General features: G+C 42.0%; 1 protein-coding gene across 3 annotated transcripts in view; it reads left to right on the plus strand.

Moving 5' to 3' along the window:
* PIGU (phosphatidylinositol glycan anchor biosynthesis class U) overlaps positions 1-17,068 on the plus strand; it is a 132,218-nt gene that overhangs the window by 70,156 nt on the left and 44,994 nt on the right. For all 3 annotated transcript variants that reach the window (XM_060120008.1, XM_060120007.1, XM_060120009.1), the window contains exons 8-9: positions 12,831-12,985; positions 14,596-14,739. In XM_060120008.1, the coding sequence (XP_059975991.1) occupies positions 12,831-12,985; positions 14,596-14,739 (299 nt within the window). The remainder of the gene's footprint in view (positions 1-12,830; positions 12,986-14,595; positions 14,740-17,068) is intronic.

Genomic DNA, 17,068 nt, shown 5'->3' on the forward strand with positions numbered 1-17,068 from the left:
TTTCTAGTCCCCTCCTTCCTTTTGCTTGGGATTCCTTAGATGGTTTGAGGTCCTTATTTTCTTTGAAAGAACAGAAACCAGGGTGAAATAACCTTGTGAGTGTTCTTATGGTTTTTGCTTTAATCTAATCTGACCTCTCGTCTTTGAATTGAAAAAGTTAATTCTGTGATTTCTATATTTCTGGAGCTTGGAGCAGGTCACATGATACTAGCTTGCACTAAAGAAGCCAAACCCAACCAGGTCTTTCTTGCCAACTGGGCCCTTCCCCAGGCTTTCTTTGGGGCCTTATTTAGAATTTGCACATCTTACTCCTTCTTTCCCCAGCAACGTTCTGTTAGCTCTTCTGATTCCAGGAGGGGGCCGAAGCAGAGGTGGCAACGCTCTTACCTTCCTTTCTTTTTATTTCTTTATTTATTTTTGGCTGCATCGGGTCTCAGTTGCCGCGCACAGGCTCTTTGTTGCAGCACGCGGGCTTCTCTCTAGTTGTGGCTTTTGGGCTCCAGAGCATGTGGGCTCTGTAGTTGTGACGTGGGGACTCTCTAGTTGTGGCACGCGGGCTTAGTTGCCCCACCAGGGATCGAACCTGAGTCCCCTGCATTGGAAGATGGATTCTTAACCACTGCACCACCAGGGAAGTCCCCCTTTCTTTTTAGAACAGGTAAAAATGAGGGTAAGGGGTTGATCATGCATTTGCAATAAACTTTTTACCAGTTTTATTGTCTCTAGTATACCTAATCCTGTAAAATATATCTCCTGGGTCTCATTCTGATATTCTAAGAGTTTAGATATAAAAACTTTTGTTAGATTTCAACTCTCTTTGAGAGTTTTTTCTGATAACTAACTTTTTCCTTTTTTGTACCATGTCCTAGAAAGAAAATTGTTTCTATATAGAAAATACTTTTCTCCCTAGTACTTTAGAGAGTTGGTGGGGGAGGGAGATAATTATACATTTCTCCTCTTCCTTATTATAGTTTGGCTTTTCCTGAAGCAATCTGAGAATTTTCTTACTTCTCTAAATATTTTTATGTGTGAACAACAATGTGACTTCTGGGATACAACTACATACTGGTTTAATTTTTCAGGTTGAGTGTGCACATAGCCCATGGACCACATCTGTCCCACAGATGTGTTTTATGTAACCTAAGTGTTTATTTGTCAATATTTTTAAAATTCATGTTAAAAATGTGTATTTCTGGCTTCTTCTGAAAAATTGGAAGGTCTGTCTCCTTTAGTTTACCTCTTCAGTTTACCACAATCCCTATGCTTCATCTCAATCACACTTCACTCATTTGTTACCTGCCTGGCTCCTTTAGGTATTTGAGTGTGTGTGTTTGTGTGTGTGTGTGTGTGTGTGTGTGTGTGTGTGTGTGTGAGACTGTGTCTGTGTTTATATCCACTAAGAGATCTAGAAACAATGACCAACCCAGTATCAGTGATTACCCTTGGAGCTCAGATTGTAATCTTACTATTTTTACCCATTAAAAGAAACTAGGGTTTCTTAGAGAAATGGCTGATTCTATCTTTAGGTCAGGAAATGTACAGGATGATCCTGTAACGTTGTGATACCAGATAACAAGGAAACTATCAAAGACTCCTGTGGAATCTAAAAAATAGTACAAATGAATGTATATGCAAAACAGAAACAGGCTCCCAGATACAGAAAACAAACTTGTGGTTACTAAAGGGAAGAGGGAAGTGGGGAGGGACAAATTAGGGGTATGGGATTAACATGTTTTATGTATTTTGTATTTTATTTTTACAATAAAAAGTTTTAAAAATTTGATCTGAATGTTTAAGGCACCATTCTTCCAACCCTTCTACTTACACACTTTTCATTTTAAGTCAACATTTGCTATTGAGCAAAACAGGTAGGTAAAATGAATGCTCAATCTGTTCACTGGGAAATTTGCAATGTGGACCTCTAGATTAAGTTTGGCTCTAGGGTTTGTAAATAACAAGCCATCAAAGGATTGCCTGAGTTTCTCTTCTTAAGAATTTCAGGAGCTTCCCTGGCGGCGCAGTGGTTAAGAATCCGCCTGCCAATGCAGGGGACAAGGGTTCAAACCCTGGTCCAGGAAGATCCCACATGCCGCGGAGCAGCTAAGCCCGTGCACCACAGCTACTGAGCCTGCACTCTAGAGCCCATGAGCCACAGCTACTGAAGCCCGTGTGCTACAACTACTGAAGCCCGTGCACCTAGAGCCTGTGCTCTGCAACGAGAAGCCACTGCAAATAGAAGCCTGTGCACTGCAATGAAGAATAGCCCCCGCTCACCACAACTAGAGAAAGCCTGCATGCAGCAACGAAGACCCAACACAGCCAAAAATAATAAATAAATAAAATAAAATAAAATAATTTCAGGTGTGCCTTACTTTATGTAACAGGAGTAGTCCTAAAAGATTACTTATTCTTTAATTGAGGCAAATTTTTGTAAGTAGACTCAGTAAATATTCTACATTATATTTTCAGGGCTCTGTTACCCAAAGCCAAACCTGACTCCAAGACCAAGTCTTAAAAATTATACCTAAAATTTAATACACATTTTATAATCACAAATTTGCCGGCGGGGAGGAAACATTTCCTACTCAAACAACAACAGTAACACTTCAGGTCCAATAAAGCACTGAGAACATGGCAGCAAACCAAACCTGGGAGGCTGCTAATGGGATCTGTGAAGTTTGAAAAGCCTCTCATATCTTGGGTATGTGCTCAGGAATCTACTAAAAGAACCACTTTGAACAGTCTACCTGATTCATTTCTTCATGGATATCTCACTTCCCACCTTATTTCTTTTTAAATGTCCTTAGTAGGAAGGAAGGGGGAAACAAAACCTTTTTGCTTTCAAGGGTTTTGGAGGTTTTTTGTTTGTTTGTTTCTCCCCTGGGCTATGGTTTTCTCCCTCTCTCCCTCCCTCCCTTCCTTCTATACTAGATGGCAGTATTTTTGAGGAAGAAGAGAAGATCCAGATTATCAAAGGCAGGTAGAAGTCTAGAAGGGAACTCAGAACCTGTGTCTTCCTCTGTAAATGTATCTAGGGATGCCTCCTCTTTGTTGAATTATTTTCAATCCCCAGAAATGTACTATTTTCTTAAAACTTTGTTCTTTCAGAGCAGTATTGTCAATAGAACTTTTTGTCATGATGGATATGTTCTGTACCTGTATATTGTCAGTACAGTAGCCATGAGCCTCATGTGGTGATTGAATACTTGCAGTGTGCTAGTGAGACTGAGGAACTGAATTTTTAATGTTAATTAATTTCCATTCATTTAGATTTTTTATTTTTTTTATTTCTTTTATTTATGTTTGGCTGTGTTGGGGCTTCGTTGCTACATGCAGGCTTTCTCTAGTTGCGGCGAGTGGGTGCTACTCTTCGTTGTGGTGTGCAGGCTTCTCATTGCAGTGGCTTCTCTTTGCTGTGGAGCATGGGCTCTGGGTGCGCGGGCTTCAGTAGTTGTGGCACGTGGGCTCAGTAGTTGTGGCTCACGGGCTCTAGAGCACAGGCTCAGTAGTTGTGGTGCATGGGCTTAGTTGCTCCGCGGCATGTGGGATCTTCCCGTACCAGGGCTGGAACCCATGTCCCCTGCATTGGCAGGGTGATTCTTAACCACTGCACCACCAGGGAAATCCCCATTAATTTAGATTTAAATAACCACATGTGGCTAGGGGACAGCACAGTTTTTGTTGTTGTTTTTAATTTTATTTTATTTTAAAATGTTTTTTTATTGTGGTAAAAGTCACATAATATAAAACATACTATTATAACCGTATTTAACTGTACAGTTCAGTGGCACTAAGTACATTCACATTGTTGTGCAACTCTCACCATCATCCATCTCCCGAATTTTTCACCTTTCTAAACTGAAACTCTGTCCCAGTTTAACACTAACTCCCCATTCCTCCTCCCCACCACCCCACCCCCTGACATCTACCAATGTACTTTGTGACTCTATGAATTTGACTCTTCTAGGTACCTCGTATAAATGGAATCAAACAGTATTTATTGGGGCTTCCCTGGTGGCGCAGTGGTTGAGAGTCTGCCTGCCGATGCAGGGGACACAGGTTTGTGCCCTGGTCCGGGAAGATCCCACATGCCGCGGAGCGGCTGGGCCCGTGAGCCATGGCCGCTGAGCCTGCGCGTCCGGAGCCTGTGCCCTGCATCGGGAGAGGCCATGGCAGTGAGAGGCCCATGTACGCCCACCCCCCCACCAAAAAAAAGTGCAATAGCATTATGTCTAAAAAAAGTACATATCTTAATTAAAAAATACTTTATTGCTAAAAATTGCTAACCATCATCATCTGAGCCTTCAGTGAATCATAATCTTTTGCTGGTAGAGGGTCTTGCCTCAATTTTTTGTTTTGTTTTCTTTTTGATTTATTTATTTATTTATTTATTTATTTATTTATTTTCTTTTTGCGGTATGCGGGCCTCTCACTGTTGTGGCCTCTCCCGTTGCGGAGCACAGGCTCTGGACGCGCAGGCCCAGCGGCCATGGCTCATGGGCCCAGCCGCTCCGCGGCATGTGGGATCTTCCCAGACCAGGGCACGAACCCGTATCCCCTGCATCGGCAGGCGGACTCTTAACCACTGCGCCACCAGGGAGGCCCTGATTTATTTTTTTTAATTTAATTTATTTTTTTATACAGCAGGTTCTTATTAGTTATCCATTTTATACATATTAGTGTATATATGTCAATCCCAATTCATCACACCACCACCACCAGCCCCCCCGGCACTATCCCCCTTTGGTGTCCATACGTTTGTTCTCTACATCTGTGTCTCAATTTCTGCCCTGCAAACTGGTTCATCTGTACCATTTTTCTATGTCCCACATATATGCGTTAATATACGATATTTGTTTTTCTCTTTCTGACTTACTTCACTCTGTATGACAGTCTCTAGATCTATCCATGTCTCTACAAATGACCCAATTTCATTCCTTTTTATGGCTGAGTGACATTCCACTGTATATATGTACCACATCTTCTTTATCCATTCGTCTGTGAATGGGCATTTAGGTTGCTTCCATGACCTGGCTATTGTAAATAGTGCTGCAATGAACATTGGGGTGCATGTGTCTTTTTGAATTATGTTTTTCTCTGGGTATACATGCCAGTAGTGGGATTGCTGGGTCATATGGTAACTCTACTTTTAGTTTTTTAAGGAACCACCATACCGTTCTCCATAGTGGCTGTATCAATTTACATTCCCACCAACAGTGCAAGAGGGTTCCCTTTTCTCCACACCCTCTCCAGCATTTGTTGTTTGTAGATTTTCTGATGATGGCCATTCTAACTGGTGTGAGGTGATACCTCATTGTAGTTTTGATTTGCATTTCTCTACTAATGAGTGATGTTGAGCAGCTTTTCATGTGCTTCTTGGCCATCTGTATGCCTTCTTTGGGGAAATGTCTATTTAGGTCTTCGGCCCATTTTTCAATTGGGTTGTTTGTTTTTTTAATATTGAGCTGCATAAGCTGTTTATATATTTTGGAGATTAATCCTTTGTCCGTTGCTTCATTTGCAAATATTTTCTCCCATTCTGAGGGCTGTCTTTTTGTCTTGTTTGTAGTTTCCTTAGCTTTGCAAAAGCTTTAAGTTTCATTAGGTCCCATTTGTTTATTTTTGTTTTTATTTCCATTACTCTAGGAGGTGGATCAAAAAAGATCTTGCTGTGATTTGTGTCAAAGAGTGTTCTTCCTATGTTTTCCTCTAAGAGTTTTATAGTGTCCAGTCTTAACATTTAGGTCTCAAATCCATTTTGAGTTTATTTTTGTGTATGGTGTTAGGAAGTGTTCTAATTTCATTATTTACATGTAGCTGTCCAGTTTTCCCAGCACCACTTATTGAAGAGACTGTCTTTTCTCCATTGTATATCCTTGCCTGCTTTGTCATAGATTAGTTGACCATAGGTGTGTGGGTTTATCTCTGGGCTTTCTATCTTGTTCCGTTGAACTGTGTTCCTGTTTTTGTGCCAGTACCATATTGTCTTGATTACTGTAGCTTTGTAGTATAGTCTGAAGTCAGGGAGTCTGATTCCTCCAGCTCCATTTTTTTCCCTCAAGACAGCTTTGGCTTTTCGGGTCTTCTGTGTCTCCATAAAAATTTTAAGATTTTTTGTTCTACTTCTGTAAGAAATGCCATTGGTAGTTTGATAGGGATTGCATTGAATCTGTAGATTGCTTTGGGTAGTATAGTCATTTTCACAATATTGATTCTTCCAATTCAAGAACATGGTATATCTCTCCCATCTGTTTGTTTCATCTTTAATTTCTTTCATCAGTGTCTTATAGTTTTCTGCATACAGGTCTTTTGTATCCTTAGGTAGGTTTATTCCTAGGTATTTTATTCTTTTTGTTGCAATGGTAAATGGAGTGTTTCCTTAATTTCTCTTTCACATTTTTCGTTGTTAGTGTATAGGAATGCAAGAGATTTCTGTGCATTAATTTTGTATCCTGCAACTTTACCAGATTCATTGATGAGCTCTAGTAGTTTTCTGGTGGCATCCTTAGGATTCTCTATGTATAGTATCATGTCATCTGCAAACAGTGACAGTTTTACTTCTTCGTTTCCAATTTGTATTTCTTTTTCTTCTCTGATTGCCGTGGCTAGGACTTCCAAAACTATGTTGAATAATAGTGGTGAGAGTGGACATCCTTGTCTTGTTCTTGATCTTAGAGGAAATGCTTTCAGTGTTTCACCATTGAGAATGGTGCTTGCTATGGGTTTGTCGTATATAGCCTTTATTATGTTGAGGTAGATTCCCTCTATGCCCACTTTCTGGAGAGTGTTTATCATAAATGGACGTTGAATTTTGTCAGAAGCTTTTTCTGCATCTATTGAGATGATATGGTTTTTATTCTTCGGTTTGTTAATATGGTGTATCACATTGATTGATTTGTGTATATTGAAGAATTCTTGCATCCATGGGATAAATCCCACTTGATCATGATGTATGATCCTTTTAATGTCCTGTTGGATTCTGTTTGCTAGTATTTTGTTGAGAATTTTTGCATCTATATTCATCAGTGATATTGGTCTGTAATTTTCTTTTTTTGTAGTATCTTTGTCTGGTTTTGCAATCAGGGTGATGGTGGCCTCATTATATGAGTTTGGGAGTGTTCCTTCGTCTGCAGTTTTTTGGAAGAGTTTGAGAAAGATGGGTGTTAGCTCTTCTCTAAATGTTTGATAGAATTCACCTGTGAAGCCATCTGGTCCTGGACTTTTGTTTGTTGGAAGATTTTTAATCACAGTTTCAATTTTATTACTTGTGATTGGTCTATTCATATTTTCTATTTCTTCCTGTTTCAGTCTTGGATGGTTATAAGAATTTGTCCATTTCTTCCATGTTGTCCATTTTATTGGCATAGAATTGCTTGTAATAGTCTCTTAGGATGCTTTGTATTTCTGCGGTGTCTGTTGTAACTTCTCCTTTTTCATTTCTAATTTTATTGATTTGAGTCCTCTCCCTCTTTTTCTTGATGAGTCTGGCTAATGGTTTATCAATTTCATTTATCTTCTCAAAGAACCAGCTTTCAGTTTTATTGATCTTTGCTATTGTTTTCTTTGTTTCTATGTCATTTATTTCTGCTCTGATCTTTATGATTTTTCCTTCTGCTAACTTTGGGTTTTGTTTGTTCTTCTTTCTCTAGTTCGTTTAGGTGTAAGGTTAAGTTGTTTATTGGAGATTTTTCTTGTTTCTTGAGGTAGGCTTGTATTGCTATAAACTTCCCTCTTAGAACTGCTTTTGCTGTGTCCCATAGGTTTTGGATTGTTGTGTTTTCATTGTCATTTGTCTCTAGGTATTTTTTGATTTCCTCTTTGATTTCTACAGTGATCTCCTGGTTATTTAGTAACATATTGTTTAACCTCCATGTGTTTGTGTTTTTTACGTTCTTTTCCCTGTAATTGATTTCTAATCTCATAACGTTGTGGTTAGAAAGGATGCTTGATATGATTTCAATTTCCTTAAATTTACTGAGGCTTGATTTGTGACCCAAGATGTGATCTATCCTGGAGAATGTTCTGTGTGCACTTGAGAAGAAAGTGTAATCTGCTGTTTTTGGATGGAATGTCCTATAAATATCAATTAAATCTATCTGGTCTATTGTGTTATTTAAAGCTTCTGTTTCCTTATTTATTTTCATTTTGGATGATCTGTCCTTTGGTGTAAGTGAGGTGTTAAAGTCTCCCACTATTATTGTGTTACTGTCAATTTCCTCTTTTACAGCTGTTAGCAGTTGCCTTATATATTGATGTGCTGCTATATTGGGTGCATATATATTTATAATTGTTATATCTTCTTCTTGGATTGATCCCTTGATCATTATGTAATGTCCTTCCTTGTCTCTTGTAATATTCTTTATTTTAAAGTCTATTTTATCTGATATGAGTATTGCTGCTCCAGATTTCTTTTGATTTCCATTTGCATGGAATATCTTTTTCCATCCCCTCACTTTCAGTCTGTACGTGTCCCTAGGTCTGAAGTGGGTCTCTTATAGACAGCATATATATGGTTCTTGTTTTTGTATCCATTCAGCAAGCCTGTGTCTTTTGGCTGGAGCATTTAATCCATTCACGTTTAAGGTAATTATTGATATGTATGTCCCTATGACCATTTTCTTAACTGTTTTGGGTTTGTTTTTGTAGGTCCTTTTCTTCTCTTGTGTCTCCCACTTAGAGAAGTTCCTTTAGCATTTGTTGTAAGCTGGTTTGGTGGTGCTGAATTCTCTTAGGTTTTGCTTGTCTGTAACGCTTTTGACCTCTCCATCGAATCTGAATGAGATCCTTGCTGTGTAGAGTAATCTTGGTTGTAGTTTCTTCCCTTTCATCACTTTAAATATATCATGCCACTCCCTTCTGGCTTGTAGAGTTTCTGCTGAGAAATCAGCTGTTACCCTTATGGGAGTTCCCTTGTATGTTATTTGTCATTTTTCCCTTGCTGCTTTCAATAATTTTTCTTTGTCTTTAATTTTTGCCCATTTGATTACTATGTGTCTTGGCGTATTTCTCCTTGGTTTTATCCTGTATGGGACTCACTGCGCTTCCTGGACTTGGGTGGTATTTCCTTTCCCATGTTAGGGAAATTTTCGACTATAATCTCTTGAAATATTTTCTCTGGTCCTTTCTCTCTCTCTTCTCCTTCTGGGACCCCTATAATGCGAATGTTGTTGCATTTAATGTTGTCCCAGAGGTCTCTTAGGCTGTCTTCATTTCTTTTCATTCTGTTTTCTTTATTCTGTTCCATGGCTGTGTATTCCACCATTCTGTCTTCTAGGTCGCTTATCCGTTCTTCTGCCTCAGTTATTCTGCTGTTGATTCCTTCTAGTGTAGTTTTCATTTCAGTTATTGTATTGTTCATCTCTGTTTCTTTGTTCTTTAATTCTTCTAGGTCTTTGTTAAACATTTCTTGCATCTTCTTGATCTTTGCCTCCATTCTTTTTCTGAGGTCTTGGATCATCTTCACTATCATTATTCTGAATTCTTTTTCTGGAACGTTGCCTATCTCCACTTCATTTAGTTGTTTTTCTGGGGTGCTATCTTGTTCCTTCATCTGGTACATAGCCCTCTGCCTTTTCATCTTGTCTATCTTTCTGTGAGTGTGGTTTTTGTTCCACAGGCTGCAGGACTGTAGTTCTTCTTGCTTCTGCTGTCTGCCCTCTGGTGGATGAGGCTATCTAAGAGGCTTGTGCAAGTTTCCTGGTGGGAGGGACTGGTGGTGGGTAGAGCTGGGTGTTGCTCTGGTGGGCAGAGCACAGTGAAACTTTGATCTGTTTGACTGCTGATGGGTGGGGCTGGGTTCCCTCCCTGTTCGTTGTTTGGCCTGAGGTAACCCAACACTGGAGCCTACCTGGGCTCTTTGGTAGGGCTAATGGCCGACTCTGGGAGAGCTCACGCCAAGGAGTACTTCCCCAGAACTTCTGCTGCCAGTGTTCTTGTCCCTACGGTGAGCCACAGCCACCCCCCCGCCTCTGCAGGAGACCCTCCAACACCAGCAGGTAGGTCTGGTTCAGTCTCTCCTGGGGTCACTGTTCCTTCCCCTGGGTCCCGATGCACACACTACTTTGTGTGTGCCCTCCAAGAGTGGAGTCTCTGTTTCCCCCAGTCCTGTCAAAGTCCTACAATCAAATCCCACTAGCCTTCAAAGTCTGATTCTCTAGGAATTCCTTCTCCAGTTGCCAGACCCCCAGGTTGGGAAGCCTGACGTGGGGCTCAGAACCTTCACTCCAGTGGGTGGGCTTCTGTGGTATAAGTGTTCTCCAGTCTGTGAGTCACCCACCCAGCAGTTATGGGATTTGGTTTTGCTGTGATTGTGCCCCTCCTACCGTCTCATTGCGGCTTTTCCTTTGTCTTTGGATGTGGGGTATCTTTTTTGGTGAGTTCCAGTGTCTTCCTGTCGATGACTGTCCAACAGCTAGTTGTGATTCTGGTGTTCTCGCAAGAGGGAGTGAGAGCACGTCCTTCTACTCCACCATCTTGGTTCAGGCTAGCCTATTTCTAGCTTTTGATTTAAAGTGAGAAGTGTGCAACACTTCCTTTGAACACTTAGAGGCCATTGTAGGGTTATTAGTTGGCCTTATTTCAATATTGTTATGTTTCAGGGAATAGGGAGGCCTGAGGAGAGGGAATGAGACAGGGGAACAGTTGGTCAGTGGAGCAGTCAGAGCACACACATTTATCAATTAAGTTCGCTGTCTTGTACGGATGCAGTTCATGGTTTACCAAGGCAATTACAATAGTAACATCAAAGATCACTGATCACAGGTCACCATAACAATAATAATGAAAAAGTTTGAAATATTGCAAGAATTACCAAAATGTGACACAGAGATATGAAGTGATCAAATGCTTTTGGAAAAATGGTGTCCATAGGGTTGCCACAAACCTCCAGATTGTGAAAAACGCAGTATCTGTGAAGTGCAATAAAGCAAAGTGCAATAAAATGAGGTGTGCCTATGTTATAACTTTGTTTTCTGTTTCCACAGATTCTACTCTTACTTTTATTATTTCCTTCCTTTTTTTTGAAGTGTATTCTGTTCTTTTTCTAATATCTTAAAAAGGATGTTTATTTATTTTCAGCCTTCTACTCAAATATGGTTAATATGGTTGTATGTTTCCCTCAGAGTACTGTTTTATCTGTGTTACCTGAATAGTGATATAAGGTATTTTCATAACCATTAATTTCTTTCTTTTTTTTTGGCTGTGCTGCGTTGTTTGCGGAATCTTAGTTCCCCAATCAGGGATTGAACCCAGGCCCCCAGCAGTGGAAGCACGGAGTCCTAACCACTAGGGACTGCCAGGGAATTCTCTTATAACCATTAATTTCTTTTTTTATAACTTTTTAAAAAAATAAATTTATTTATTTATTTTTGGCTGCTTTGGGTCTTCATTGCTGCGCATGGGTTTTCTCCGGTTGTGGTGAGCAGGAGCTACTCTTTGTTGCAGTGTGCAGGCTTCTCATTGCGGTGGCCTCTCCCGTCGCGGAGCACAGGCTCCAGGCATGCGGGCCTCAGTAGCTGCAGCACATGGACTCAGCCGTTGTGGCTCATGGGCACTAGAGCTCAGGCTCAGTAGTTGTGGTGCATGGGCTTAGTTGCTCCACAGCATGTGGGATCTTCCCAGACCAGGGCTCAAACCCGTGTCCCCTGCATTGGCAGGCAGACTCCCAACCACTGCACCACCAGGGAAGTCCCAACCATTAATTTCTAACATCAAAGCTATCTATTATCATTCCTTCTTTGACTCCTGAGTTATTTGCAAAATTGTTTAACACTTTCCTAATGTATTTTTAGGTTATCTTTTTATTAATGATTTTGAGAAATTGCATTATGGTCAGAGAATGGGGTCTGTATGATACAGATTCCTTAAAGTCTGTTGATATTGCTTTATGGCCTGATTCAGGTATGTGGTCAGTTTTTATAAATCCTCCAAAATGTTTTAAATGAATGTGAATCCTCCAGGTACACTGTTTTATAAGTGTATTTGTCTTTTTATATTATATAAATTTATTTATTTTGTTATTTTATTTTATTTATTTATTGTTTTTTGACTGCATTGGGTCTTCGTTGCTGTGCACGGGCTTTTCTCTGGTTGCAGCGAGTGGGGGCTACTCTTCGTTGCAGTATGTGGCCTTCTCATTGTGATGGCTTCTCTTGTTGCAGAGTAGGGCTCTAGGCGAGTGGGCTTCAGTAGCTGTAGCACAGGGGCTCAGTAGTTGTCGCTCGTGGGCTCTAGAGCGCAGGCTCAGTAGTTTTGGCGCACAGGCTTTGTTGCTCCATGGCATGTGGGATCTTTCCGGACCAGGGATCAAACCCATGTCCCCTGCATTGGCAGGCAGATTCTTAACCACTGCGCCACCAGGGAAGCCCGAGTGTATTTGTTTTTTAAGATCTTTTGTGAACAAATTCATAAAGTGTTCTATTCATATTTCTACTTCATTACTGATTTTTGTCTATTAGATCTACCAGTTATCCACTGATGATGGATTTGTGTATTTTTCCTTTGTAGCTCTGTCCCAAGTTTGTTTTATGTACCTTGAGACTATGTTATTAGGTACCTGCAAGTTTAGAGCTGTAATATCTTTCTGATGAATGTTTTATCATGATAGAACATCTTTATCTCTGCATTACTTTTTACATTAAAGTCTATTTTATTTGGTAACAATAACCAAACTAATTTTCTTTTGGTTAGTGTTTACCTAGCATATATTTTCAGTCCTTTGATTTTCACCTATTCTGTGTCCTGTGTTTTCCAGGAGGGATCTTGAAGTTTAGTCTGATAACTGCTGTTTGTCCTTGAGATCCTTAAATGTACCACTCTGCCTTCTCTCCCAGCGGCAGTACATACCCGTGAAAGTGAAGAGCAAAGCCTTCTGGATCTTCTCTTGGGAGTATGCTACGATGTACTTGGGAAGCCTGGTGGTAATTGTTTGCCTCTCCTTCTTCCTTCTCAGTTCCTGGGATTTCATCCCTGCAGTCTATGGCTTCATGTAAGTAATGACCTCATTAGAAAACCTCTGGAAGCTAATTTAGTTTTCACAGCTCCATCTGGAATCAGAGGGACAGCAAGCACAGGCAGCATCTAGAGCAGTGGTCCTCAAACTTGAGTGTGCATCAGAATCCCCTGCAGGGCTTCAACACCCAGATTGCTGGTCTCCACCTCCAGAGGTTCTGATTAAGTAAGTCTGGAGTAGGGACCCCAGCATTTGCATTTCTAATAAATTTTCAGGTGATGCTGTTGCTGCCAGTCCAGCGAACACTCTTTGAGGACCACTGGCTTGATCTAGTGCAATTAAAGAACACTCTCTGGGAACATCCAAAGCCTCTGACTGGGAGGTTTTGATTCAATCCCAAACAGTAATGGATGTATTCCTCTATTGCAAGAGGGTCTCCAGCAGTTTTAAAATAAAACCACCTTCAATATGTCAGACTTTTAGAGAAAATCAAAGTGGGTTTGCAGCATGAATTCTGCAGGCATTTCCACATATTCTGTCTGTGGTATGCTGAGGAAGATAACTGCCCAAGCCTGAAGGAACTCACAGCTCAGTGGGTGATAGACACTTATATCTGCCAGGGTGGGAAAGGGATCTGTGGCAGGCTCCCCTTTGGGATTCTGGGCTGCTTATTTGTGTTAAATCCTGGCTGAGCCTAACAATGACTTAGTAACCTTCAGCTTTTCATGCTCTGCGTCAGATAAGAGTTTGTAATGCCAATGAATAACTTTTCCTAGTCTTCTGCTGGTCCACAGATTGTGTTCTTTACCTCATTTCACAGAAAAGGAAATGTAGTTACAGCAGGAAGCAAAGACTTGCCCTGGGTGGAGGCCTTCGTCAGAGAAATCCGACCATGAACTATTGCCTCTCTCTCCCTTTCCATACTTCACTTGTTGTACTTTTAAAATTGTGTATTGACATCAGTTTCAACCCCGTATATATATTTCAATGTAATGTAAAAATTGTAGAACGGCCAGAATTGCAGCCAATCTTTATCTGATATAACCAGACACAAAGTTTTCCAGTTAAACCCTTATTTCTCAAACAAGGTCTGGGATCCTAGCCAGAGCCTGGCAGTGGCTCCTCGGGCCCCTAGACGTCTCACTGCAGTGTCAGGCACTCAGTCTTCTGGCTCCTGCTGTGGGCATGTGGAACAAGAATGGGCAGGGACAGGATCTTTGACCTTGTCTTCCAGACAAGTCTTTAGAATGCTCAAAATAGGTATTGTTTACTTCAAACCCATTCCTCTTTTGCTACAGTGCTGGGTCTCTCCTGGTTTTGAGCACATATATCTTGGACAGTAAAAGAGGGGCTGGTCTTTTGATTTCTAGCACGAATCCTTGCCTTGTCTCAGCTCTTTGATGCATGCCAGAGTTTGGTTCAGGCAATATTTTTTATGGGTTATTATTCTCTGTGTCTCTGCCCCTTGTTTTTGTTAATTACGTATATCCTGGTTGCCTGGAGAGCCCCTCACATCCTGATCTCTGTGGAGACAGTCATCCTTGACTGCCCAGCAGTGACCAAAGCCTTCAGGAGAAAACCAGGTCAAAGCAGATCATTCATAACTTCTCTGTGTTTTTTCTCTCCCTTTTTTATCTTTATTCCAGACTTTCCGTTCCAGATCTTACTCCAAACATTGGCCTCTTCTGGTACTTCTTTGCAGAGATGTTTGAGCACTTCAGCCTCTTCTTTGTATGTGTGTTTCAGATCAACGTCTTCTTCTACACCATCCCCTTAGCCATAAAGCTAAAGTAAGTGGTTGGACCTGCTGGTTTTTTGTCCACAGAGTCATTTGTAGGTTTACAGGTGCCCTTCAAACTGGGAACATCTGCTATCGGGTTTGTGCCATTTTTGCCCAGGGAACCCTGCCCTCAGTTGCTTCAGTGGCTGTACACAGCAGTAGAGTCACACATGAGTATAGGGTGCAGAGCCAGTGCTTTGGAGCCCTATATTTCCCCTGGCCTCACTTTGGGGTACTTGAACCCACATTGCTACTGAGCCCAGTCACTGTTTTAAACAAGAGCAGTGTTGGGGTGCGGAAGGTATCCTTGGAAAAAGTGGATCTTTTTGGGTGTTCATCAGCATCCCAGTGACAGTTTGCTCAAAGGGACTCAGGATGTATCAGTTGGGAGGCTGGCTACCTGCAGCTCTGTTTAATCATCTGATCAGTTTCCCTCAAAAGGGCTGCCTATAAAGCTGTCTTCTGCAGTGTAAGAGGGCTAACATGTGTTGTCCATCCCACCTTTCTAGGCTTTTTGACAATATTCATGCCTAACCCTTCCAGCAACTCTTGGAGGTAGGCATTATGTTATCATCACTTCCATTTTATAGTTGAGGAAATTGCCATCCAGAGAGGTGGAACAATTTTCCCAGAGTCACGCAGCCAGTAAGCATGGATCTGGGATTCAGACCCAGGTTTGCATGGCTCCAGAATCTATGCTCAGTCCCCTGCACCATGCCAGGCTCCTGAGAGAAATCACTTACAGTAGGTCCCAGAAATGGTTCTATTATCCTAGCTTCAGAGAAGGGAAAACAGGTACCAATAGGCATAGATATGCCTGTGTGGTCCAGGGAGGCTGGAAGAGTTTGATTTACATTTTAAGAGCTTGAGTTCTCTGCTCCAACCTTCCTGCCATTCTCCATGGCCAGTGAACCAATGCACATGGTTCCTATTCTATAAAAGCTCAGAGTCGATGTTTCCTTCCCATGACATAGCCTTGGCCTGGTATCTGACAGAAAACCATTCTTCCTTGGCCCGGCAGGCTCCAGAATTCTGGCAGCCTTACTCAGCCAAGCTCTCCAGCTGTCTGTGGTCCATATTTCCTGCCCTTGTTCTGGTCAGGCCCAGCCACTGGGCTGAGAGAAGCAGGGAGCCCGGAGCACCTTTCATCACTCTGTGTAGCCAGCTCTCCAGCAGCTTCTGTTGTTGGCACGTGAAAGGCCACAGACAGCTCCTGGGTAGACAGTAGCACCACCATGTTGTGACACTCTCCCCTCCACCCAACCCCAGCCAGGACCTCAGAGTTGTGGGGACAGAAGATATGAAGATACCTGACCTCCTCTGCAGCTGCCCTCCTGTGCCTGGATATGAAGTTCCACTCTGGCCCCTGCAGTGCCAGCTTTGTGAGAACAGGCCCTCCAGGGTGCCTCTCCCCAGGCACTGTTGCAGGGGGTTCTGGTCTCCATGTTTTTTGGCACTACATTGTCACTAGCCTTTTCATAGGAATGGTGCAGCTGTTACCAGCTACCTAAGAAGCCCAAAGCCAGTGACTTGGATTAGCTTTAGGAAGATGCTCACTGGGGTAGCTGGACCCTTCCTAGAGGCTACAGGACTGTGTGACTTTGCCAAGCTGAGTTTCTCAGTCATTTGCTATATAGCGTTTGGGTGCGTACACGTTTGTCTCCACATCTCCGATTTACACCCATTGAGTCACCCTGACCTTTGACCTGCAAAAGGAGAATGCCATGCCAATAACCTGAAGAAAACCTTCGTGAGCTGGATATCCAGGTCCTGTGCGGAAGTAGGCCACGTGCATGTCGTTTAGGTGTAGCTGAGCAGCGTGCACACCTTGCTTCTTCCTGTTGGCTTCCCTTCAGCACTTGGTCAGCTCTCGGAGGAGCACAGGAGATTGAGTTCTCTCTCATCCTCCCTGATCAGAGCTGTGATCCTGCTGGGCACTCAGGAGAATAGCATTGGTGGTGCTTAGGGGTTCTAGAGACAAACAGCTCCATCACTTACAAACTCTCTTATCTTCTCTGAACCTGATTTCCTCAGCTGCAAATGTGACAGCATTGCCTATCTAGAGGGGTAGTTGAGGTGTAGTGAGGATCGCATGTAATGATGCAAGAAAAGGGCCTGGCACAGAACTCTGCACAAGTGAGGGTTCAGGAAACGGTAGGCAGTGTTACTAGTTTAAGGTAACAAGAACTCCAATTCCAGCCCTTAAGAGCAAAAAGCTGCATGCAGCTCTCAGTTCTCTTTCTGGAAAGGAGCTCATCATAGCTAAAGATCTGTAGTCCCCACTGACCCTGTTGTCAGAGAAACAAAGCATCAGCAAGGAGGCGCCTCCTGCCCTGGGT

Source organism: Mesoplodon densirostris, chromosome 16, assembly GCF_025265405.1.
Source record: "Mesoplodon densirostris isolate mMesDen1 chromosome 16, mMesDen1 primary haplotype, whole genome shotgun sequence".
NCBI lineage: Eukaryota > Metazoa > Chordata > Mammalia > Artiodactyla > Ziphiidae > Mesoplodon > Mesoplodon densirostris.